The 27,146-nt window shown below is 38.6% G+C and overlaps 2 protein-coding genes across 10 annotated transcripts in view; both read right to left on the minus strand.

The window, feature by feature from the left end:
- Positions 1-555: 555 nt before the first annotated feature.
- On the minus strand, positions 556-24,246 carry spag9a (sperm associated antigen 9a). 9 transcript variants are annotated; one of them, XM_015040411.1, is made up of 32 exons: positions 23,737-24,246; positions 20,317-20,437; positions 18,281-18,351; positions 18,108-18,196; positions 17,835-17,985; positions 14,797-14,883; positions 13,974-14,109; positions 13,144-13,237; positions 12,940-13,061; positions 11,787-11,798; positions 11,305-11,319; positions 11,002-11,059; positions 10,762-10,914; positions 9,812-9,863; positions 9,591-9,721; positions 9,448-9,504; positions 8,407-8,571; positions 8,199-8,328; positions 7,444-7,533; positions 7,207-7,323; positions 6,955-7,132; positions 6,651-6,866; positions 6,187-6,397; positions 5,945-6,061; positions 5,649-5,729; positions 5,111-5,178; positions 4,807-4,955; positions 4,549-4,720; positions 4,280-4,393; positions 3,275-3,451; positions 2,329-2,466; positions 556-2,026 (listed from the first exon to the last, which is right to left on the minus strand). In XM_015040411.1, exons 1-32 carry the CDS (start codon positions 24,034-24,036, stop codon positions 1,908-1,910), a joined length of 3,891 nt encoding a protein of 1,296 aa, XP_014895897.1. In that variant the 5' UTR covers positions 24,037-24,246; the 3' UTR covers positions 556-1,907. The 9 variants fall into 9 exon arrangements, with proteins under 9 accessions (XP_014895897.1, XP_014895898.1, XP_014895896.1 ...); XM_015040412.1 differs by having other exon boundaries at positions 6,955-7,129; positions 14,797-14,886; XM_015040410.1 differs by having other exon boundaries at positions 14,797-14,886.
- Positions 24,247-25,961: 1,715 nt separating this feature from the next.
- LOC106952360 (lipopolysaccharide-induced tumor necrosis factor-alpha factor homolog) overlaps positions 25,962-27,146 on the minus strand; it is an 11,056-nt gene continuing 9,871 nt past the window's right edge. The window contains exons 4-5 of the mRNA XM_015040419.1: positions 26,397-26,541; positions 25,962-26,283 (exon numbers count right to left, since the gene is read on the minus strand). Coding sequence (XP_014895905.1) covers positions 26,178-26,283; positions 26,397-26,541 — 251 coding nt within the window. The 3' untranslated portion in view covers positions 25,962-26,177. The remainder of the gene's footprint in view (positions 26,284-26,396; positions 26,542-27,146) is intronic.

Here is a 27,146-nt window from a genome sequence, read left to right on the forward strand (position 1 = left end):
CCCATTTATTCTAACAGTTCCAAAAATAGAAGCATGATCTGTTGATCTGTTCGGGTTTTTCTTAGATTACTTCATGCAATTAAACAGGTTCCATTTAAGTAACTTGGATTTACAGGTTTAGCATCAATAAAACCTGGCTGGGGATCAAGAAACTGAACCCCAAAATCTGGTTAATAATCACATTTGTGATTCTCATAAGTTAAGCACAGAGCAATGACTTTTTTATATTAGCCAGGTTGGTTCGGATATACATTTTTCTAAAAAATAAAATGAAATCATAGTTTGCCTAATGATTTGAAACATTCACATATTACACAAAAGCAACAAAAAAAAGGAAAGCATAAGGGGGGAATATCTACCTTCCATAGGGGGAACCATTGTTCAAGCAAAGTTGTAAGAGCTTAAGAGCATTTTTTTTAAAAAGAAGGGACAATTTAGCACAAATCTACCAGCATAAAATCTCAATCCAAACTCACATCCAATGTGGCAGATTTAAGTGAAGATTTCCCAGATGGTAGCTGTTTAATTCAAAACAACACAAACACACACTTGCTTGCATTAATCTAATTTATTTAACCATTATTAACAATCATGTAAACTCATTGGACTATTTTGTTCCCAATAGCCTCCTATGATATTTTGTTCATGTAGAAAGTTACATTCTGAGTCCAAACGGGCTCCTTAACAGAGGAGAAAATAAATACTGGAATGGCACACACGCACAATATAAAGTTACTGCTATGAAGTGGACTTGGTGTCAGACTTTTCCCAGCTCTGTTGATATAAAAACAAATTAAAACATCTGCATTCGTAGAGCCATCCTGCTATCATGTTACAGTCAGTCTTTAAAAGCACTCTTTATGGATGTGTCTTCCAAAAGTAACACAAAAAAAGCAATAAATGTATGAAAATTGCCTTTAAGACCTCCAATACAGGAACAAATAAAAAAAACAAAAGAGATGGACGGGGAGATTCTAGTGTGTGGTCACACCAATAAAACTTAAAACCACCTATTAACTCATAAATCCCTCGAGTCACAAATAAAAATGTCCCTTCTTCTTCTTCAATCATTTGGTTACTGTGACGTCCCTGAAAAAAAGAAAACATTTAAACGTTTTTGTTTTTTTCTTTTCCCTTCACAAAATTAAGACGCGGTAAATTACATTACTTACACTCGTATTCTTCCAGACTGTAGGTGACTTACATTTAACATTTTAAAGTGCCAATGAGCTGACGCAAACAGGAAGCACTGAGCTGATGGCACCGGCAGCCATTTATTTATTTTTTGATTTCTTTTCACCAACGGGACGGAAGTTTAACTCTAACATGGGCAAACAGATTTTAGTGAGGACACAGGACTTCCTCATGCTAACTAATGCTAACCGGGTTCTTCTATTCACAGGAAAACCTCACCAAAGTGCACGGATGTCGGGGTTTTTTTTCTTGTGACAACCTGGATTTTAGAATTTAAATAGTAAACTGGTCTCTGAAACAATGTTTTATCCCATTACGTTTTACTCTGACAATGCAGAAAACTACGAAAATATCCCTTTAATCTTTCATAGATGAATCCTTTTAGGTAAACATTAACATGATCATTCCAATCATGCTGTAGTGCGATCTTCTTCTTCTTCTTTTTCTTCTTCTATACCTGCAGCAGGGGGCATTTGGACAGTTTCCACGGGTTAACATAAGCATGAGCTTACATGTTTCAAATTTATGAGGAATAAAATGGTACAAAACACTGAATAAAAATAATTAGTATTTTTTCCTTTTTTTTGTAATTGTTTTGTTTTCTTTACAAAGAAGTCGTCTAGTCAGGCAGAGAGGATAGTGGAAAAACTCGAAGCAGGACATGCGGGCTCGCTGGACGGCCCCGCGGCTGATGCAGCGGTCTGCGATGTTTTTCAGTCGTGAGGGGTCGCGACCTGCCAGACGATGAGGTGGCTTCGCTCGGCCTTGGCGGGCGCCACTGGCTGGGTGCCGGCCTGCTCGGACAAATCGTCCAGCTCGCTGCCTTCATCGCCTGCGGAGGAAGAAGATGAGTCAGATAAACAATGTTTTGTCACGGTAAACAGGCGGGACATCAGCTGTAGTGTTTTTACTTGAAATGTGTTTCTTCACTGTGTACAAAAATGCAAAACACACCCTGGTAAAATGCTTGGATGTGGTGATGTTAAATAAATGAGTGAATGACAAATCATTTAAAAACATTTTCGACATTTAATGAGACATAATACTGGACAATTCACCAGAGAAGCACCGGGCATTACGGTAGAGCTTTGCAGAGATTTAGGAGCCGCTGTGTCTGCAGCGTGTTGGACTCACCGATTCTAAAATCAATGTAACCTTCTCCTCCGCTCATGACCAGGAACGTTTTGGGCTCAGATGTTGCCGTGTCTGAGGATTCAGACGGAGGATCATCAGAACCTGAATCTGCACAGCCTGGAGGTGGCATCGCTTGACCTGGGACAGAAAGCCAAATAATAATAATAATAATAATTATTATTATTATTATTATTATTTTAAAAAAAACAGAAAGACTTTTTGTACAGATTTTATTTCTTGCATGCACAATTACAAAACTAATCCCTTACATTACATTAAAACTGCAGCTCTACAAATAAATCTTCTCATTTTTTTTCTTTGGCTAATTACTATGTTATCCTGGTCAAAGCAACATTTCTCACCTAAATTTCAGCTGGAAAATGTAACATCACTAAAACTAATGAAAATCTTAGTAAACTTGAAATAAGACAACTAACAAGTACGTTTTCAGCTTTATGTAGGAGTGGGAGCTTGTTTTAAGTCAATAATTCACTTATAACAATAAATTTTTCCCAACTTGTGAGTGAATTAATCTGCCACTGGAACTAGTACTTTTTCACCAATATTAAGAAATTATTTACTTTGAACAAACTCATTTATCTTGCAGAAAACTTATTTTAAAGTTAGTTTTATTTCAACTTATTTGCACTTGAAACTAGGCAGAAAATACTTAGTAAAATTTAGTTTTTATGTTTGTTTTACAAAGCAAACACAGCTGTTTTACGTCATCGCTTATAAGGCAAAGCAAGTTTATTACTTATTTATGTAGCACTATTCATACACAAGGTAATCCAAAGTGCCTTAGAGGACATGAAAGGAAAGACGGAAAGAAGAGAACAAAGAATAAGCGTAAAAGAAAGAAGATGTTATAATACAAATATTCGCGCCTGACATTACAGTCTGCCTTTTCTTACCAACATTTGCCTCATCAGCCCTCGACTCTCACCTTGAACTGTGACAAAGAACTTCACCGCATCCCGATGTCCATGGAAGCAGAGCTGGGCGTGGGCCATGGAGCAGTACGGCACGAAGCTGCACGGCACAGCGCCTTCTGAGCAGTCATCACTGTAAACCCGGACAGCGCTGCCAGGGCGATTTGGCACTATACCTGTGGTCTTATTAGCTGAAGAGGGAAGAGAGGAAGATGTTAATAAAACCTGCAGATGCACAAAATGTGTGTATTTTGAAAAAAAAAAAGGGCTAATAAAAGGGCCTTGTTGAAGTAAACATGACAAAAATCCAGCCATTCAGAGAGCAGTGTCCATGGCAATGAAAGTTTTCTTTCTAATTGTGGCCAGGATTGCAATCATTTCTGCACTGTCTGACCTTGTTTTAGATTAAATATATGTGAGAGGCAGGAAAGTAGAATATATCGAGTGGCTGGAAAAGCAGGAACGGAAGGAGAAAACATGTTGGTATCCTGGTCTAAAGGAGCTCAACTCTTGATACACATTGTTTATATCCTGTATGATTATATTACTGCTTTTTTAGAGCAGATTTTAAAAATTACAGCATATTTTTATGTGGCTCGCTTGCAGAACAACAGGTGTGTTTTTGCATTAAGGAACATACATTTTACCTGAATACCAAATAGTTTTTTTTTACAATAAGTACGTAAATTATTTTGCCTTCTATATGTGATTCACTCTCTAAGAACTGCTTAAATATCCCCAGTAGGTGTGAGAGAGAGCAACTAAAACGCTGCTTCTTAATAGATAAGATGCTCAAACAACTTTTATTTGAAGTTCTGCCTGCAAATTATGAACCGGAACCGCACTGAAATATACCAAGTCAAATCATCAATGAGTCGTATCAAAACTGAGAGTAAACATTTTAGGGTTAGCTTAACAATTTGGCAAAGTCAGGCAATTTTGGTTCTGGATGCAAATGGTTTTGCTCTAATTCAATGCTCTACATCTTTGGGTGACGTTGTTATGAATGCTTGTGGTACCGTCAGATAACGGGATGGAGATGATGACTCCATTTCCTGTTCCCACCCACAGTCGGTTGCAGGAAACCACCAGAGCCGTGATTCTTACAAAAGAGAAGCCCAGTTTACCGGTACCTGGAATGGAAGTGAGAAGAAGCAGAGAGAAGCGAGTTCAGGACTCACGGGTGGTAAAACTGTAATAACCGTGTTCCAGAGCGATAAAACCAAGATCTCAGACAACTTTTATATGGTTTTATGTAACGAATCTCGGTCGTAAACAACATTCATACCCAGCATTTTGCTGACGTAAGGCTCGATGTCCACGTCTTGCAGGTGCTGGTAGGTGTGGGCGTGAAACAAGCGCAGCGTTGAATCCAGGCGGATGGACACCCAGATGCCGTCTCCAACCCAGGCCAGTTGGCGCACCTGACTCTCTTTTCGAGGATGAGCGTCAAAAGATTTCTGAAATTTAAAAAAAAAATAAAGAGCAATGATGAATGTCAAGCATTACATACCTCTTGCTAACAGGGTTCATAGAACTGGGGTACCTCTATCCTCATGGCTTTGGGCTGGATGACGTAGATCTTATTTCTGTAGCCGCACCACACCTTGTCATGGACTACCGTCATGCAGCGGATAGAGTGATGAGGCCGCCCCAAATCCAACAGGTGGTAGTTGGTCAGATCCCACTGACCATCTGGAAATAAAAATAGAGTAAAAAAAACAAAAAACAGAATCGTCATCATGAGAATTTGAAGTTTTAGCAAAGAAAATTGTAAAAGAAATCAATTCTACATGATCTAAAGATAAAACTAATGTTAACTCTTCAGACGCTGCATGTCACACACTTACTGGTTCCTCTGTGGAAAATTGCTAATGTCCCATCAGCCAAAGCTACCAGCACCCTCCCTTTAACATGCCTGCGAAAAGGAAATCATATAATTTAGAGAGATCTCTTGTATGTTGGTGTATTCTCCAGAATTATTGGCACTTCTGGAATAAAGCCTTAAAAAAAGTTAATATTTAACTACAGTATCAATATTGATAAAAAAAAAAATTCCACCATAACTTGATCACATTTCAAAGAAGGAAAAAAAATATGTGCTGCTAGTGAGTGTCACATCACTAGGAAAAAACAAAACGTTTTTAATGTTGTTCAGCATTTAATAAATGTACCGATATTAAATACAGTTTTTTTTTTTATATGCTAGTACACAAGTTCAGTGAAAGACTCATTTCACAGAATGCTTTTTCTTCTTCCTGCTCCCTTTTCACTCGTGCATAGTAAGTGTTGTAAGAGGAAGCATTGAGTGAATTAACTGATTGATTGATTACTTGATTGGTACAGCGAGGTGCCAATAACTGTGGGTGGTTCTGACGCTGTACTTACACAATGCCGAGGATGGAGTCTTTGAGCTTGATGGCATGAAGACACTTTCTCCATCGTGCCACAGACGAGTGGACATACAGGCTTCAGGAGGAACAGAGAGATGAATGTAAGACTTTAGTAGTGGCTTTTGAAAGAAAAACAAATAATTTAGGTCATAAATAACAACAGTAAACAAATCTGCATTTATTATGAAGGTGTCTTAACTTCCTTTCAACAAACTTTCTCATTAACGGAGGCGCTGCCTTTTCATATTAGCCAAACAAACAGCGCCCTCTGCTGTAGGCTCCTGTGCTCACCATCCGTTCTGAGCTCCCAGCCACATGGTTGGAAGAGCGCTGCTCATCCTCAGGACTTCACTATCGGACGTTTCCATGACTTCTGGCAGTGAAGGCTCTCCGTCCTGCCCAGAACCTCTGAAGGGAAAGAAATCAGCAAGTGTCTCAGACATAATAATTTACCAATAAATGCTATCAGAGTAAATCCCATTGCTGTACCCTCTGTCTCAAGTCCCGTCCTTTTCAGAGCTGATCATTCTCACCTCTGTTCTTCAGCAGGACAGGAGTCAGCGGGCCCCACCCCCAGAGGGTCCGTAAACACGTGTTCTGTGTAAATCCTCGGCTGGTTTGGATCTGCTCCCTGATCCTCCTCTCCTTCCTCACCAACACCGGCGTTGGCCTCCGTCGCTTCTGTTGCCTCTTCGGCAGTCGGGACCCCGTCCTCTGTTGGACTTGTCTCTCTGGACAATTCAACTGAGGGAAGAGAGTTAAATGTTAGTATTTCAAACTCAAAGACTGATGTCTAGAGATTTATACGACACAAGTGTTGAAATAGCGATGCTATTATGTCACAGCACATTGTTGGAAGCAATCAAACTAAATTATACTGAATCTAAAGATGTCACATCCACTGAAACTAAGTGTTTTAAAAGTTGTTTTTTCTTTTTTTTTTTTTTGGCTGTGCATAGGTACGCTATGTTCATGTCCCTTTAAGATGTACAGCTACCTGAGCCTGAAGTGGCGCTGTACTCCGCTGGCTGCTCATTGACACCTGAGCTCGCCGTCTGAGGAACGGCGGTGACGCCTTCAGCTGCCGCCGTCCCATCGCTGCCCGTAGAGCCCACACTGGCCACGCTGCCGGCCAGCGACACCCCGTCCGCCTGACTGGCCTCTGGGTCCTGGGGGACCTCCTCCCCCGCAGGGTAATCTGAATCCAACACACCTGAAAGCAACACACAAGATTGTTTTTCTAAACTATTTAAAATATGTGCCAAATCAAACGGAATATGAAGTGTGAGCCTTTCGCCTACCAGGCACGCTAGCGATGCAGACCACATGGGTGTTGCAGGCGTAGAAGCTGTCGAGCAGCTCAGTGGGCTGGGTGGCGTCCACTACCATGACTTTAGTGGAGGAACTGGTGCTCATGCACACCCACACACGACTGGACATCTCGTCCTGGACGATCAGCTCCTTCTCCCCTTTCTCCTGCTTTCCAACGCAACCAAATAAAGATAAACCGACACTCGTCTCTCATTTAAACATCACTTCTATGAACTCCTCACCTTGTTCTCTTGCTCCAGCTGGTCCAGGCTGCTCTGGGAACCCTTTATCTGCTTCGACGCCTCTAAGGAGGAAACCATCCGACCCCCAGACAGGTTGACCCCTGCCGCGCACCACAGCTGACGAACAGAGAAAGTTAGTTAAAAATATATTTTCAGAAAAAAAAAAAAATTACACATGAAAAGTCTTACAATTTGCTGCTTTAGTTTGTGTGTTTTCAAAACTCTTCACTTGTTTACCTTCATAGAAGCATCTTTCTGGTCCAGAGGTCGCAGGTAGACTGGGACCGGTAAGTTCATTTTGTTTTCCATCTGCCCTCCATTTGCAACCTGGAGAAACAAAACCATGTAGAAGAAACCAAACATCGTGGAAGAGCAATTAGACAAAAATAAATACATAAGAAAGCATATAAAATATGCCTCCTCTGATAATCAACGCAAGAAGCTAATGTTAAAATTCAGAACATGGATCAAAAATTAAGGCAATGAGATGAAAACATTTTAAAGAGATACAAAAAGGTGAGATGAAACAAAATGGATGACAATCAGTCTTACTTGTGTCAACACTGCCTTGAACAGGATTCATACTTGAACATTTTCACATTTTATCATTTTATACCCACAATTTCTCACCTATTTTACTAGGACCTTTAAGTTCGAAACAGCAGCACAAGGCAGCAAATTATAATTTTTTCAGATTTTTCAATATCCAACTGGGAATCAGTGGAAAACTTTAAAAAAAAGCGATGTTCACAGATTCATCCAATCTGACATATTTTGAGCGATTGTGCAAAGTATTAACCCAGAGGAGCTAAGTACAGATCCACACCACACTTTTCAGATTTACATCTGAAACAAACTTAAGTTAAACTATATATCCGTTTTCTTCTTCTTGATATTTTGCTTACTGAAACAATCTAAAATAAAATCTCAGTAGTGCGCATTGCGATTATACCGTCACAAATCTGTTTAAAAAAAAAAAAAACATTTCTCACCTTGTGTTTGCTCGGCAGGCTCCATCCGTGCACAGTGACCCGGCCGTCCTCTTTCTGCATGTGGGCCTTAACCTGCCGGTACTGGGCTTTCTTCTTCTCCTTGTGCGAGGGTGAGCTGCACTGCTCCGTTCTACGTAAGCGTAGAGAAACGTCGTGAGCCAGCAGGCGCGCCGTATTCACGCGTATTCCGTGTCGTTTCGCCACTCACCCTTCATTCATGAAGTCGAATATCTTGGACTTCTCAGTGGGGAACTGTGAAAAGGTGCTGCTCCTCTTCACCAGGCTCCCTGGGGAGTTGTACTTTAATTTGGACGGATCCTCGACGGTCTTCATGGCCGAGGAGCTGGAGGAGGAGCTAAACAGTCTGCTGAAGCTGCAGGGGGGTGAGGTTACAGAAAGCCGAGAGGGACACAAAGCAAACAAGGAGTGCAGGGGAAGAGCAAGGCAGGGTGGTCACCGACCAGACAGTAGAGGAGCACCAACATTTGCTGTACCACGACAAACAAGGAAGCATGCTAGGAGTTTTAGTGTAACACTTTCTATATCTGCATACAGTGCAGCTAACAACAAAACGACCAAATAATGGTGATTTCCAAATTTGGATCATTGACTGTTTAAAAAAGAAATCTAATTTAAACACATCAGATGTAACTGACTGTGCATTAAGTCACATTCTGATTTTAACTCTAATTAAATAAAATAAAGCATCAAACATATCTGCTGAAGATGTTTGGGTCCTTACTGAACTACTCCTCTTAATACTAAATAATACATCTAATTATCTCTTTAAAAAGATCTATATATAGAGCAGAAATGTTCTTATTATGGAGTCATGAACGGGGATTTTAAGCGAGAAGCATTTGCATATGTGGTCTACCTGCAGCTTTCTGTGAGCAGACAGAATAGAAAAAAACATCAAAAGGCACAAAGCAAGCAGGAGACAAGAAAGATCCAGGAACACAAGGAGAGTCGTTCTCTAAGAAGTTAGTAACATCAGCAACCAATCAGTGCAACGGCTTTGGATGAAGATACATTTAAAACTTAGGAACAGTTCTTTGTCAGAGGGAAGTTTAACAAGGTTCAATAAGGTCAAATCCTCTTTACCTAATGCTGTCCATTCAAAACCAAATCCAGAAAAGAAAAGAGCAGATTTATGGGTTTTAAAGAAAAGTTAGCTTGAAGAAAAACTTGGTTTTCTGAGTAAAGTCGTGAGGAAAGTATGTAATGAAGCACGTTTAGAAGGACTCACAACTGCCAGATGCTCGATTTCTTTTTTTCCGATAGAGCCGGATTTTCTCTTGAAGCCCTGCAGGAGAAGACATTATTATGACTGTCGTGTTGGCTGAAGTCTACAGACGCGCAATTGAAAGCACATGCAGTTATTTTAGTGACCTGATCATCTCCGTCCACCTCACAGCTTCCTGGAGCTCCATCAGCCGCTCCTTGTACTGATTCCTCTCCATCAACACTCTGGCCATCTCCACCCTGGTGAAGCGCTTCCTCTGAGCTGTTGGTACCTCACTCTGTGGCAAGGCAACACAGAAATGCAGTCTTTAGTTTTAGGATAAAAGCAGGAAACGTCTGCAGTGCAGATGAAAGCAAAAGATACTCACATCTTCTTCATCTTTGCTTTTCTGCTTCACTTCCTCTATCTCCTGTCGCACTCTGGAAAAGATCAATTACTGCACTTAACTGGATGTACCAGAAATATTTAGCTGTTTATTAGTTTGTAGTTCTAAAGAGCTACGATCAAAAACTAACACTGTTGTCATAGGCTAATATCTAAATCACAACAAAGACTATGACTAATGCATAGTCTTCATAGGTCTTCATGGGTGATATGCTATCCTCATATTGTCTTCACGTATTTTTTTGGTTTAATAAAATCTGTCATGTTTTTCAGTGCACCAGCAGAGAAACATTATTTATTTAACGTACAATAACAACAAAGAAATTGAAGCAAATTTATTCAGCTTAAATCAGCTGAGACAAAACAAATCCCTTCAGCTGCAGCAGCAGAGCGAGATGAGACGAGAGACCAACGTTTGGTTGACATTGGTCAGATTCTAAAGCAAAGTAGAGTCAAGTCTCTAAAGTTTTTGTGCAACTGTGGCTTTCCTGTCACATTGTTGCCTCGTATGCTACCGCAGAATAACGTGAGATGTTTGTGTAAAGGTGAGAAAAACAAGGGGAAAGGGAGGTTAGGACATCAAGTCCTGCTATATTTTTGAAGCATATGAGTCATTTTGTATGTCCTTCATGTCTAGTTTCACTGAGATCCATGGGTGAAATTCACAGCGTTCTGCTGCGTCATGACTTTGCAATGATATGACCAATACATCTTTATGTTTATTTTCATATTACAACATCAACTGATGTCTGGGAATTATTTTCTCTGCCCTTAAGGGGTCAAATAATTGTTAGACAACAATATTTGATAAACTTACCCCGTACTTCAAATCTTGGCAGAAATGTAGGGATACAGTTCAAAGTTCCTGAATATATTAATTGGAGACATAACAGATCTGGGAGTTATATAAGTGTCCAACGTGTTACATCTTACTTTTTCAGTTCATCCTCCAACTCTCTGTTTTTCTCCTCCATCTTGTTTTTTGCCAGCACCAAAGCCTCCATCTCTCCCTGCAGCACCTCTTTCTCACAGGTCAACTCATCCACTTTCAGGATCAAGTCTTTATTAACCACATTCAGAGCATTCCTGGAAAAATAAGAGACAGTCAAAATGAAGTTATTGCACAGGTAAACTTAAGTATATTCAAACACTCTTGTGTTTTTGCATACTGACTTTGTCTCAAGCAGCTGTGAATTTTCTTGGATTAGATTCTCGACTTCGCGACCCATTCCTGAACAGAAGAGAGAGAGAGCAATACTCATGTTTCAGGAGACATTAAATCTGCTTTAAAAAATGAACATGAATCTAAAGATCTAATATTTTAGCACTACAACTACAAAATGTAATCTAATATTAAACACAGAAAACCTCTACTGGGATACCTACTACATTCACAAAACAACAATGACGCACAGCAGCACAGCACAGGTCACATGACTGACCGGGGAGAAATGGATAGAGCAGGTGAAGTCTTACCAATCAAACTAAGGTCTGAGAAAACCATGCAATCCGAGCCAGGCAGAAGAGTAAGAAAGAGAGAAAGAGAGAGATAGAGAAATGGAGAAAAGCATGAGACAGTGAAATGACCAAAATGATGAAGGAGCCAGAGATAAATATGTAGCAGCAGACTCCATGAACCATAAAGGAAGAGCTGCTGCCAAATCTCTCAGGCTGGTTACATTTGATTATTAAAGCATCAGAAGTCAGGAATAAAAACACGAGGCTAAAAATATACGGCTACCGCTGAAAAAAGAAAGGATTCAACTTCATCGTTCATGCAGGAAACCTTGTAAAAAAAAAAAAAAAGCCGAAGAATAAACCGTGTTTTACTGACATAATGAAAATGAAGGTTTGAGGTATAACAATGGTGCATATGAAAGACGGTGACTAAAGAGTAGAAGTCAAGGGGGCATGACAGAAAACTGTAAATCAGAGGAAAAGGTTGAGATTATACACACCAGAGTACTCCACTGGGATTATGGATAAAAGCCAGAGAATGGGATACAGGAGAGAGAGAGGTGATGTTACCATGGATACAGGGCTGGGAGAGTATATAACAGCTGGACCAAAGCACACAGTGGGGAACAGAAGTGTGGAGCAGGTGAAACTGGCCTCTATTAACAATATTATGCTGCTGCTGGTGGTTTATTTTATAATATACCAGTTAGGACAACTAGTATTTATAGTAATTTGCAGAAATATTTATGCCTCATTTTGTCACAAAACGTGGAAACCAATATTTGTATATATTGTTATTTCTTGTCACAGACCAACACAAAGAAATGAGTCATTCTGACTCCACAAAATCAGTGATTTTGATTACAACAAATAACAAAAACAATCACAAAATCCAGGATGGATTGATAATAATCATAAATCAAATTATAAGCAGGCAGACCCAATTCAATAACTAGATTGATTCTAGGTATCAGAGTAGATTGGGCTGAATGCATGTACAGGCCACACTTTCCAGAAGTTTATTTTAATTAAAAATGATATAACTTTTTTTTTTTTTTCATTTCCCTCCCATTTTACAGTTTGTCACTGCTTTCATTTGGTCTAGAACAAAGAAAAGGAAACACAGAAGTTTGTGGTTGTAAAGTGACAAAAGGTTCAAGGTATAAATAATTTCCTTAAGCTCTGCAGCTGGCAGTAAAGTTAAACAGGTTAACAATAGCAATAATATAATGTTAGTGCCAAGTATATATATATATATAACTGTTATGAACTACATGGCAAAGTTAAAAATAGATCAAAGTCACTCATTGTGATGGTAAAGAGTAAAAATCCAGGACCCACAGTTCACCTTCCCTTCTTAAAATGTGTGAAAGACAAAAAAAAAAAAATAGAACAGTGTGAAACATTTTATCTTGACGACTCAGAAAACACACAAAATGTGAATGCTGTTTATATTTTTTCTTTGACCATGCTGTAGTGTTTAACATGGCATCCAAAAACTGAAAATGAAGCTTCATTAGACAAATGTTGTAAATATTACAGGATAAAAAGCAATCACTTTCAAATCCAAGCATCTCATAGCAGCTTTTTCCTTACAAATCAGTTGGAATATCCCCCAGGAATGGCTTCTGTTCAAACGTAGTTTTAACTCACCCAGCAGGTCGGCCCCTTCATCCACGTCCCCTATGAGCCCCGTGCCAGCAGACGACAGCTCCTCAAACAGGGAGTCTGTGTTTCGGTCAAACGCCAGGTTTTCGATACCTTTCGTGGGAGTGCTGGGAGAGTAGCCGTAATGAGAAAACTCTGTTTTAGAACACAGAGAAAACTTGATGCAAACCTGAGCGCCTGTTGCTCTACCTGCAGGGTTTGTATGCAATCAGATCCATGTCCAGCTCTGGTGTGGACTCAATAATGTCCTGCACCTCTGAGTTTTCCTCATTGTCTGGCAAACCTACACAGGAAAGAGAGCAAACACAACTAAGAGAAGCAAGAGAACACGTCTTGTTGAACACTAAAAAGTTTATAGGTGGCAGTAAAGAAAAATATTTTTATATATGCAGTTTAAATATGCGTCATTGTACATGAACGAGAAAACCTAAAGTAATAAAAAATGGTCAACTACCTAGAAAAGCAGCATCTATTTTCAGCTGAATATACATAATGTTCAACAAGTTTTTTTAAAAATAAAATCTTAAAAGAGAGCTGAGCCCAATTTAATCTGATGTTTTTACAGAGTCTATCTGTGTAAAACTAAACCCACAGCTTCCAAATACAGTCACAATTGAATGGGGAAGATTAAAGTGTATTCATATATTACAATGGCCCAGTCAAAGCCCAAACCTAAATTTAACTGCAAACATATGATTTCCATTCAATGTGAGTGAGCTTGAGCTAGATTTTAAGAAGAGTGGAGAAAATGTTTGTCAAAGACGTGCAGAGACTTGCTGGGAAAGACTCGCTTTACCACACTCAGCTGTAATTGCAACAAAAGGTGCTTCTGCAGAATATTAATTAGCAGAATTGAAACTCAAACCACCTTTCTCAAAGTTTTGCATGTAAAAAACATGCATCGGTTTGCAGCGGATTTAGTTTTGGCTCCCCATCTCGTTGGCAAATCAGATCAAATCTGAATAAAATACTTTGAAGTTAAACAACAACTGAATGAGGCACTGGATGTAAGAACGTACCGACTGATATGGATCTGGTTCCTGGTGCAACCTGCACCTCTGTACTCTTACTGTCCCCATCTTCTCTCTCTATGTCTGCGAGCGTGGTCGACATCGGTGTTGCCAGTTTGGAGCCAGTGATGTTTGACAGTTCATCCTTTTACGGAATAGGCAATTAGTTAGAAAGAGAAAATGTTAAAGGATCTAAATGAAATGGCAAATTAAGCCAAAATATTATAAAGTGAAAGGGCAGATTCAAATCACAACACAAACAGAACAAACAGATAAAATACAAAGTCGACACACCACTACAGACTGTGGAGGGCTTAACACAACATCCACAAACAGCTACACAGAAGGGATTTACACAGCAGGATGAATCTACACGACATTAATCCACAGAGGATCATAAACTAAAAGCTGCTTCAGAAGAAACCTGGTACAAAACTACAGCATTTGGAAGACAGAGAGCAGGCTTTAAAGGTTTGTTACTGTACAGTGGCATGATGGTTAATGAACACGAATGAAGCACAAGCAGAAAGCAGCCAAAATTCAAAACTCACGCCTTTTTAATTGAAATAAAAAGAGGCCAGATGCAACCAGGCTGTTGTTGGCGTTAACACATAAATAATTAAGCAGTTCCCATTTGTGCACGTTGGCTTTGCCTTCAGACAGAGGCATGGTTGCATGTGGCGCTGCACAGCACAGGGGGTCTTGTGAGGTTCTCTAAGTGATGCAACTCTTTGGAAAAAGATGAAACTACAGCAGACACGCATGCAAACAACAAACTGTGGCGTCGGCAGTCAGAGTGCCGGCCGGCCGGCACAGACACTCGTCCAACTACCTTGCAGTCGTCTGCCAGTGATTTTCCCCAAGCAGGGTCCTGCGCACTCTTACCCTCCTTTTCCTTTTGAGGGTCGACAAAGTCCAACTGCTTGCAGGAGTGGGGTAAGGGGGGGAGAGTAAGAATGAAGCTTGCATGTGCAGAAGCAGTTCAGCAGAAATGCAGACACTGAAAAGTGTGCATGACGGTGAAGTGAATGGAAAGCCTGTGAGCCTATGTGGAAAACTATTAGTGGTTCTCACTGTTTGGCTCAGGGGAGGCTGAGTGTTTTGAGATGATCTCAAGAAATCAAATTTAGCTTAAAAATTAAAAGGGCGAAACAACGAGACAACAAAAACACTAGTACTTTTTTTGGTTTTTTACAACAGATTGTTGAGGCTGTTTGTGTCGTAAAAGTATCTTTCACTTTCATTTAATAGCTGTGTTTGTATAGTTCAGCTACCAATGACTGTTCAACTGAAACGTCTTTACTCAGCTCGCCTCTCATTTTACCTCAGCATATTACCGCAAATAAAGAACCACAAATTATTTAAATTAGCTAAATATAAAAAGAGAAAACAGCATTTGAAACACAAATAAATCTAATAAAAATGATTTCCAGCCCACAATTAAAACTTTGTCGTCATCAAGTTACTGTAATTCTTACTTGCAACAATTTTGTCCAGTCTCTGAAACCAGAGAACTGAAAAATGATACGTATTATATTCAAAATAATGCATAATCATTTTATTTGAGGAAGGTTAAGATATTTATGAAGTGGAATGAACTAAACACTCTAACCTCTGCAGATGTTGCCAAAACTCTACCACTTTAGCTTTTTTATGGCGGGAATTTGCTTCAAATCTTGATTGAAATGAGGGAGTGTTCAAAAATAAATTTCAGGATTGCACAAAATTAAACCTGCAATCAGAATATTATGTCTAAATATTCTGATTAACCAACATTTCACATTTATTCTCATCCTTTCTTCTCATGTCCTCACCACTCTATAAGCTTCAGTGTCTTAATCCATGTCAGAAAACCATTAGCATTAAAAGTATAAATGGAGAGAACCTCAAATACAACCATAAAGTTGTAACTGCACTATCATATGTACTGAGAGATTAAATTTGATATATTTTGCAGCTTTAATTGACTAAAATCTCATTTGAACTGTGTTATAGCTCTGCCTTGGAGTGACCTGCTGGCTTCTTTTCAATGACCTTATTGTTAGCTCACAGGAAAGTGTTAATGAGGACAGAACAGCTGCAGGATGCTTGCTTTAAAAGGAAACAGTGCTTGAAACCATTCTCCATTTGTCAACCATGATTACCTCTGGAAAAAAACATTATTTTGCATCAAAGCTTCACAGGCAAGATAGAGTTGTTAGTAAGTTAGCACTTCAGTCAATCACTTGCTGAATCACTATTAGCATTAAGGAGAGATATTTAATTGCTGCAAAAGTACTATTTAAAAAAAATAATACTGTAAATATGCAATTTTTAGATGCAATGAAATGGTTTTATCAAAATAAATGATATTGCAGACAATGACTAACATGCAGCTACATGCATTTAATTAAATCTATCTTTAGGCTGCAGGAAAACTCTGAGCTATAAATAAATATGACCTCACTGTTAAAACAAAAAAGCCATTGTTCATAAAAAAAGCTACTCATGTTAAAAAAAAGTCCCAAGCTTTTACAATTAACCTCCTGCGATTATATAACAGCCAATCGGATTGCAGCTTTCTCTCTATGTGACTGGATATGGACCATGCATCAGCATCGCTCCCATCATGCTTTGCTCTGCAGCGCTAATGTCCCATTTTTAACAACAGTTAAAAATAAAAGAAAACTGCGAAGTGATGAAATAATGCTGCCGCGCTCCTGGTCCGAACTGCCACACACTCTAACATACTGAGGAAAAATATGTGTTCTAATATTACTGTGTTATTGAAACAAAAAAGAAACTTAACGCTTAAAATTAATCCCAGTTTCTAGATATACATCAATTAAAACCTCGCAACACACAATGTTGTGGAAAACAATCTGCTCAGCTATTACAGACTCCAGTTTGCTTCTTTGTCAAACTGGAATGTTTTGAATCATCAAACTAATTTTATAATCAGACAACTATTACTAAGTAATTACAGAATTCTGTATTTAAATTAAAGTTTCATTTATTAAGGGAAGAAACTATACAAACTGTGTTTTTGGAAAGTCAGCAATCCGAAACTCGGAAACTTGGAAAAGTGGACGCTCGGTCCTTCCAACCATTTTGTACAGCTGAATGGTTGCTACGGGAGATTCAAGGATTTCTCAAACATGTATGAAAGAATCAAGGAAACACTCCAGGTGTGTTTATGATGATAAATAACATCAAAACATGATGTAAAGCTCCGAAAAGTTGACTTGACATAATACTGCCCTTTAAATGCGACAAGAAAAAAATGGTAACACATCTGTAAAGGGGACAAAGCACTTTTTCACAGAACTGTAAATTATTAGTAGAATCCAACTGTAGTGAAAAAGGTAATAACAATAAACATTTAAGTGACACATTTAATTATCTCCGCTGGCCACTAAGGGAGAGGCAGCTTGCATATTCATCAGTGGTTAGAGGAGAGTCTGACAACAGAGGTGGCCTTGTCAGAGACCAACTAAAACACACACACAACCCCAATCAAAGACACTCTTATTTTTTAGTGGATCTGAGCCCAAGATAATAGGTCAAAATGCTTCAGTAGAAAAACCTGGAACAGACAATACATGTGGTTAAATAGTTTAATCACTTTTGTATACTTATGTTTTAATGTGAGAAGATGTCAGCTTGTTTTTCATAATGTTTCTAATTCAGAATGACAACCAATGGACTAGTTTGAGACGCCACGGAGCTCAGAACCTGACATGTGAAGACAAAGGTTCCTGCATGACAGAAAGCCTTTCCCAAATGTCTTTCTGTATCAGAAGCCTGATGTAGCTGGATAAGACTTGAAACTACTCTCTGATGGACGAATCTCACTAAAATAATCCAGGGATGACCGGCCAAGACACCCACCTTCAGACTAGTGTTGGAGCACAGCTGAGCTGAGTCGGTAAACCTCCAGCCGTCTGTGCCTGGCGTCTCCACTCTGGTGTGGGAATCTGGGATTATCACAGACGCTCCGCCAGACGAGGGGAAAATCCCTAAAGAAAGAGGCCGCTCTCTCCTAAAGAGATGTTTCAAACAATGGCTTGAGATCACAAGTAGCAAGTCCCCAGACAAAAGAAACGAGACTGATTAAATGTGAACAAGTTCCTGTCCATCTATCGCAACGCAACTTCGCCTCACCTGACCCGGCCACCAGTCGTCGACTCTGATGTTTCATTTATTTGCTGCAGTTTGATCCTCTCCACATGCTCCATGTAATTATGGATCATCTGCAGACGTAAAGGCAAAATACTCAGAGAATATTGGTAATTTACTTTATAATATTCCCTTCTCTCCTCTTTCTTTCTCTGTACCTCGGAGTGCCGCTGATGCAGAGAGTTGTATTCCTTCTTCAGTTCCAGCTCTCGCTCTTCTAACCTGCTGACTGAATAAGACGGAAACACTTTTCAGTTTCATATGGACATTTTTAAACATGTAAAGATGCCAGAAATACATGGGATACCAAAATATGTGAAAGGCCAAACCAACACAAAAATAACTAATGATTTTTAAAGCCTGTACATGATTGTTGACTTAAATGTGTAATGCCCTATGTTATAAATTCAAGTTTATAAATACTTTTCACTCATCCAGGCTAACCTTACAGGAAGCAGAGGGAATAATATCAACCAACAGGGTTTCGGTGTTGGGTCAATGCACAAAATGGCAAAAAGACATAATCCCTTGTCAGTGAACCAGCTCTAGACTAAACCGTGCTGTGAGCTGCTGCAGAAAGATTTACAGAGGAAAGCCTGAGTACTATCCATAACAGCTGCTCCAGATGTAACCATGTTGCCGGATGATGTCTCACTTGAGTGCAGATTTTGACACAAACGGAGGGATTTTATTTAGCTGGTTTGACTCATCAAATCTCAAGAAACGAATATGGAAGTGACCAGAGATGGGTTGCGCAACTTCCTGAGTGAGAATATGACAAATTGATGTAAAAAAAAACGTTCTGGTGATGCTACATTGCACTTTCCATTGGATCATGTATAGCTTTGATTATAGCACCTGTTTAGTTGGGCTTAAGAACAATGAAAACATTTTTGGCATGAAAATAAAAATAAAAATCTGATTACTGACATTTGCTTCTGCTTGCGGTGCCGATCTCCAGTGTTCACTGGGCAAGAGATAACTGTGCTTAGGAATATTAGGAAAATGCTATAATGTCGCCCATCTAAAAAAACTGCTTGGCATGAGAACATTCTTCCTGCTCAAGAGATCGCTGCTAAGGAGCTAAAGGTCACAGATTGCAGTGGTCTTAACAATAAGACCACTGCAATGAGTCTGGGCAGTTCTCTGGCACATTGAGATTGTGTTTAATCCTCCACTGACTATTACCGTATCGACTGCACAGTGACTCTAAAAGCAATCAGATCAAGCACTTCAACATGCAGGAATGGATGAATGATTTACCACAGGGAGTGGCGGTGATTTAGCTCCAACTCCTGACCGATCAAACTGCGTGTTCACTGAAAGGGCCACATGTATTTTAGCGCTCAGTGAGTCAAAGAGACACATGAATACAAGGACGTGGGGGAATAAATGAGCATCTATCCTTTTCCAAGCTCTAAGTGAATGACTCACTTCAACCAGCTCTGCTGCTTTGTGCACAACTCCGACTGCAAATCCAAATTTTTCCACCAAGACAGAAAGTATTAGCCAAATTCTTCTCAGTCGTTTAATCCAGTGAGATGAGTGCTAATGCACGGCAGTATTATAGGAAATGACACAAATCCCATAATCTCATTACTATTTCCCAGCACAAAGACAGATCTGAAAAGTATGTATGGGGTATTTTGGCTTTATATCCTAATGCAGGCAAGTCCTCCTGACCAAATTTATATGGACCGACGTTTAGGTTTTCAACATATTTTTAGTGTTAAGTTCCACACAATTTCAGACTCAACATAACAATGAAAACATTAATAGCAATTATGGCATTTATCGTATCGTTTATCAATTATTGTGAAAAATTTCTTATCATGATAAGAATTTTGATTTGTTAGTGTCATGATAAATTTCAATTAATGTTAAATAAGAGAAAAAAATGAAAGTATCTCCAGAAGTGTTATTTTTGCTATTTTGTCCACTTTTTCATTTCGAAGCATTAATAAATAGTAATTTCAAAAACATCATTAAATGCAGTTGCTGTGTGCATTTTAGTGATATAAAACCACACCTTTTTTTTAAAGTATGTAGCGTTTTTAAGAAGCCTACTTCAAATGGGAAGATTTTTCAAACCCTGTATTTCTTTATAGTTATCACAATATCTTGCGATAAAATTCTGAGTCCATATCGCCCACCCCTGCCATGAGAATCAGTGTTTTTGTCTGTGAGAGCTTACTCTGGTCTGCATAGTTCTTGATTTTGAGTTCCAGTTGCCGTGAATGAGACTCCATCCGGTCCACATGGTTCTGCAGGTCCTTCTTCTCCTGCTCATGAGTGTCTTCAAATTCAATGAACTTCTACTTGAAACAAACACAGACAAACGCAGAAGGCTCAGTCATACAAACTGGAATTCATTTCAGTTTGTATGAAAAGTCAACAAAAATCTTGTCTAGCGTTCACAATTTGAAACGAGTAAAGGCCTTGCTTTGTTTTGCTTTTCAGTAGCAACGCCACTGATACCCAGGGTTGCCACAGGATTATAAGGAACCATTAACTGTTTTATGCTAAATGATTTAGAAATGTCTGAATTATAGATAAGATGTTTCAGTTTTTTCTGGTCCCCTCTGGGCGGGCTCCCTGATGGGAAAATAGGTCTGCATACGTCCACTTCCTGTCCAGCCAAGCAAGCCAAGACCCTGATGTCGCTCTCCTGCTTCCTGTTGGCACACAGCTCTTCCTTTGCTTTGAAAAACAAATACTGAAACAGCCTTGCACTTAGAATGAATGCAAAGTTAAAACAATACCTTCATTAAATGTCAATTGCTTTAAAAATAAATGTGTTCATTACATATCTAAAGTAAAAATGTTGTATTATCAATAAAAGCAACCCTCTGGTCTTGAAGAGTTACTAAAGCTAACTTGGAAGGAAAATCAAATCCATAATCTTACTGCTGATTCAATGACAAAGTTACGAACTGGGATACATTATTCGTTCTGCTGGATAGATCCCTGAACGTACACAAAACCAATTACTTTCATCTAGTAATCAATTTCCATAATTTAATTTTATCTCTGCGTCTTTTAATAACATGAGAATAGCGTCAGATAAAAGCTAATCCTGCTGTAAAGGCCAGTTTGTGGAAGCTTACTTTCTCACTTCACTACAAGCCATGAATTCAGTAAATAAAAAGTAAATAAATAAATAAAATTAGGTTCATCTGGAAGCAGCATCCTTCTTCTAGTGCACTTGGGCTCTTGTCTGCTGAGGCTTAAAACCAAAACAGTAAGACAATAGGAAAAGAAACAGAAAATGGAGGCTGGAAGATGTTTCTAATTTGACAAAGGATCACATGACCTGGAAGTAACCAGGAGGCTGGATGTGTCCCTTCACTCTTCCACAGAGATATTAAGAAAAAAAAATTGCCATTAATAATCAAACAAACATCTTTTTTTATGATTTTAAACCATTTGTGTTTGGACTGAATTTACTGTCTGTGTGTGTTTGTGTCTCCTGTCTCCCTGCTTCTGTGTTGCATTCTGGGACAGCTTCCCCACTGTGGCAGAGCCGTGGGCCAAAGACACAAACTGTGGCAGACGCTCCGACTCGCATCACATCGACGTTTATACAACACTGTGGCACACTGCAGACACCACAAACAAACACGAGCACAAGTTGGGAATGAAAATATTTAAAACAGATGAAGAAAACGCACGTTTACCATGCAAATGTGCTGTGAAAGGAGCTTTACCTTTTAAAATGCATAGGCTACTTCACTTTTTTTTTTGTTTTGTTTTGTTTTACATATAGGCTTTATTACAGCAGCCTTCAATGAGCTTTCCAAATCCCTAAAAAGGAATGTGATTGCTTATCTGTGATGTTTCTACTAAAGCTTGTAAATTAGCATGATGGAAGAGAAAAGACAGAGATTATAAAATAGAGGTTTGCATGATGGATGCTCAAAGATGATAAAAAGCATCACACTTTGTGGAACAAGCAGTTGAAGAAGCAGCATTTTACTGCTTCACTCAAAAACCGCAAGCAGGGATCATCGATTTCAAGCTTCATCAGCTCTTAATAATGTAATAGTACAATAATAAAAAAAACAATAAAAATATAGCTTGCAACCACTGCTGGAGAAAGGAAAGCGTGAGGCTGGGAGGATTTTTGTAACTGACCTAACCAATAAAAACATAACAATAATCATGAACTGACAATCTGAAATAATACTTTGTTAAGCAGGTTAAAGCTGAACCACAGTTAACTGCCTCCACTGCAGCTTCATACCTTCTTTGTTTTGGTCATTTTGTATCCGACTTTTGTTGTCTTGAGTTGCCTTCAACAGGAGTTTTGTCCCTGTTTTGACAGCCTACGATATAAAGTAATTCCCTATATTCTCCTGGTAGTTTGTTGTAAAGATAAGTGGTTGTACAACGCTAATAAATAATAGGATGTTTACGGTTGTTTTGGTTTGACCGGTAGTCGCAATCTCTCATGTCATGTAAGAGTTGACAAGTTATAAAACGCAACGTTTTCAGAACATAACAAACAGATTTGAACCTTTTCGTGACTATTTTTTTCCCCCATAATTCTTGAAAATAGAACTACTCAGATAAAATAAATGCATATTTGTTCATATATTAGTGTGAACTGACGTTAGAAAAAGATGAAATAGAGGCAGGCAAAAATGTGTGAACATTTGCATTGTGTTTTAGCATTTTCCAGCTTTTCTATACCACTATATTTCATATTACTAATTTTAGGGAATGTTTCTAAGTATGTGGGCATTTTTTAGTACATTAATTAAAACGGCATTTTTTTCTATGGTGTTCCACTTATGACTGAAGTGTAGCCAGTTATTGTTTACAATTCAGTCTTATATTTTACATTCTGAATTCTTTTTATTATTATTATTTATTTAAATTTAAGAATACATAAACAATAAAGGTTTCATTGTATTTACTTCCATCATCCTGAAAGCAGAACTTACACATATATAATGCTCAAAAGTGGAAAAACTACACAGTTACTATCATTTTATCCTTACTCCAGCTGAAAGTACTTCAGCTTTGTGTTAATTATACTAGCAATAAATGCCTTCCTTTTGTTTCTTAACCATTTAAAAATCTACCTAATATAAATGATGATGGTTAAGGCAAATTTATATCAACAGCTGCATGTTGTTTATGCCTATCTGTTTCAGGCATTTAGACATGCACAAATGAAGGAGAGTGAGGGGCCCAAATCGCTGAGTCACGTCACCTGCTCCTTCATTCTGGTCCCCACAGGACTCAGACGTGACTTCACTATCTGATGCAATGACCAAGATCGAATATTACAAATGTACGTCTGATAGGAGGCTGAGCCTACATTGCTTTTTTGGATGTGCTGATGTACTACATAGTGACTACTGTATTATTGCACTGACTCCTTCACCAGAAAACACGTCGACTATAACTACTGGGTCTGCTGTTAGTCTTGTTTACATCCTCAGTGAGCTCCGTGGATGCTGCCACGCCACGTGGATTCACCACTCAGGGATGCTGGGAGGAGAATGCACCTCAGGCGGCTCTCGCTAACCTCCAAAAAGACAACAGCTTGTTGCTTTTTTTGTTTGTTTGTTTGTTTGTTTCGTCCCCCGTCTCCCTTTCAGCCCACCTCCTCCGCATGTTTCCTCAGCGCTTTCTCCCGCTCGTACTGGGTGATGAGCTGCTCGTTGTCCTCCTTCAGCAGCTCCAGCTCCACTTCGTGCTCCTGGTTCTCCGCGAACACCGAGTCCAGGTTCTCCAGTACGGCCACGACCAGCGGCATCAGCTCCTTCACCACGTCCTCGTCGTACTTGCCGATGAGCCTCTCGAACTCGCGGTAGATGGAGCTGGCCAGGCCCGAGACCCGCTCCGACATCATCGCAGATGTCCCCGGGTCGTCCTGGTACACAACTCCGTCTTCCAGCTCCATTTTTAGTCCTTTTCCCTTACAGCAAAAAGGACCGGCCGGTGTGGGGTTTTGTCCGCGTTACCCCGCCACTATGAACGCATATATCCCCTAAATTAAAATACGTTTTCGTTAAATAAACGGACACATTTGTAACGGCGTACGGATATATAAGCTACGTGGATATCTTCCTATTTATTCCAAGCTCGTCTCGTGCTCCCTTCAAGTGCTCTCCGAAAGTTTGGGCTTCCAATTCCTTCCATCCTTAGATAAACACCACAACGTTTAGCGTTCAGACACAAAATTGTTTTTCATTCGCCGAAAAGCACAAATACAAATCCCCATTAGTCATTTATAAATCGGTATAAACGATTTTCTAAAAGTCGTTTATACCGAAAAATATATATAACTTTATCTTTTTCATGTATTTATTTTCTTTTTGGTTTATTTTTTATTATTATTATTATTTGTGCAATACGGTTGTAATTAGAGAGATGACATACCTAATTTGAGATTGTATGTTCACGTGCGAAGGTCTGAATTTACAACATATCCAACGATCTTTGAACCCACCGTCCAACAGCTGAGTCGTTGACTGGATCACGTGATGACGTCACATCATGCTACAAACGTAGACCATTTGCTGTGACAAACTGTTGTGCTCATACTTCGTCAATACCTTTTTTTTAAAGTAAAAAAGTATTACCATTATTTTTCTTTATTTTTTTATTTATTTATTTTTACTTTTTGCTCATAGATTCGAAACATATGGAAGGTTCTAATACAATCAAAGCATTACAGAAACCTGTAACTCAAGCTATGTTCTATTATTACTCACCAGATTAGATAGCATGGCATGTTGAACAATAGATATTTCATCTCTTAGAATAGGATAATATAAAATTATCCTTCATTGACCCTTTGTGTGTCATCAGCAGTTCCAGGCGAACGCACAGATACATACAACTATCAATAAAAATAAGAGAGACTATACAGTATGGCTAATTATGCCGCACAGGAAAAAAATCCTAGTTATGAAAAATAGTGGAAAGAAGATTGTAAGAAATGTATAAGTATAATGTGGTAATATAAAAATTTGTGCAAAAAAAAAACAACAGTTTTGAAGAACAACTCTGATAAATCATCTTTCTTGTGCTGGAGTTTAACTCTGTCTAATACAGAGCATAAATAAAAACAGATAAAAAGCACAAGGAGATCAGTAGCCTTGGTTTGCTGGCACTGACTGTCTGAGTTTTGCCAATTATTCAACAGACCGGTTCTCACTTTGGGAGACTGATTCCAAAAGCTTGAAGTCACCCTGCTTTAGTTCATGGTGTGTTTTTGATCATTGTTCTGTCAGAGTACATGAGCTTAAGCTTCACTTCTCCCTCTGTTCATTGTTTGTTCTTATTCCATCCAGATCTGGTAGTCTCCATCAGGATTTTTTGGAAGAGAGCAAAATTTATGGTTATTACACAACGCAGCAAATCATGCAGGTCTTTTAGCTGGAAGGCAGGCCCATATCATCATACTACCACCACTATGTTTGACTGCAAGCATGGCATTGTTTTTGAAATGCTGTTTTTTAAAGAAACACAGCATAAAACTGTGTTAGTTTTATACTGTTTATAATGGTGACATTTATTTCATTATATTATATTATATTATATTATATTATATTATATTATATTATATTATATTATATTATATTATATTATATTATATTAATAGTTTTACTTTTTTTCAACCACCTTAATGAACAGGTATCAAAATTATGTGTGTTCAAGTACAAAAAAATAGAACAGTCATCTTTGTTGTTAGAGCTACTAGACAACTTAAAAAAAATTAAAAATAACAAATTGTCTTTTGTTTTAATTTTAGAAAATCTGTATGAAGCATATAACAAAATGCGACACTAATATCCTGAACAAAATAGGTGACAGCCAAAATGAAAGAAAACAATTCTTTTATTGAAGAATTAAAAGCAACATTTCCATTGATTGAGTGATCCTAACTTCTTTTAAAATACCTCATCACATATACATATCCCAGTGCAATTTGTATCTCTTTGAACTTAACATATATTTTATTATTATTATTTATAAAGTAAAGAAAGAGAATTGCAGTGATTTTTTCTTTATTCTTTTTTTTTTCTTTTTGTGATTTCACATCCGTTTGTATATGTAGAGGATCTGTTGGCAGTTTGGACAACGATGCTCCACATCTTTACAGGAGTCGAGGCAGAACGGGATACAACAGCAAAGCCAGCATCTATGTGTGGAAAAATTAGAAATTCTGTCAGATTCTAGGCAAATGTGGTTATTTGTATTTATTTTTAAAAGAAATTTAAGTTCCAAGATACTGAATAATGAGCAGGTTTTTACCCCAGGATGGTCAATCCTCCACAAATAGCCCAGGTCAACAGTCCTGGCATGTACTCTGTCTGGGTGATCACAGTTTGCTGACAGTGAGGACACAAAGTCTGACCAGGGACGTCTCCTAGTGTTGGAGCAACTACCACGTGAGACACTGAAAGACACAAAACACAATCAAATAAAAAAAATATTCTTAAATATTCTTTCAAAAATAATTCAAGAATTTGATGGATTTTGTTGTTATATGTGCAGTAGCAGTCAAAGATAGATTTTTATTAAAAGTAGAATACTAGGTTTTAAAAAGATTTCAAACAAATAATTTTTTTAAAAAAGACAAATTGTGTATGATAGCATTTGCTCCACGTGTGCAAACTGTGCGCAGTTTGAATAAAGTATATCAACAAATGTTTCTTCAAGACCTTAAATTCCAGGGAATTAATTTTATGCCCATTCTTCTGTTCAAATTAGCTCAGACTCAGTCAGACTGGACCGGGAGCTTCTGTGACAGCTATTTTAAACGTTTCCACAGATTCTTGTGACAAACTTTATGTCTTGACTTTGACTGGGCCATTCTAACATATGCAGAGGCTTGTGGTTGTATATTTAGAGAAGGTGAAGCTTCACATAAATATCTTGTATTTACCGGAATCCATCGGTCATAGTAACTGGGACTCCATAAAAATACAGTCTACAATCTTCAGATTTTTATTCCCGATAAGCAGTGGTGGGAAGTAACGAAGTACAAGTACTTCGTTACTG

This window comes from Poecilia latipinna, unplaced genomic scaffold (assembly GCF_001443285.1).
Source record: "Poecilia latipinna isolate Pla-1442-1.1 unplaced genomic scaffold, P_latipinna-1.0 Scaffold509, whole genome shotgun sequence".
NCBI lineage: Eukaryota > Metazoa > Chordata > Actinopteri > Cyprinodontiformes > Poeciliidae > Poecilia > Poecilia latipinna.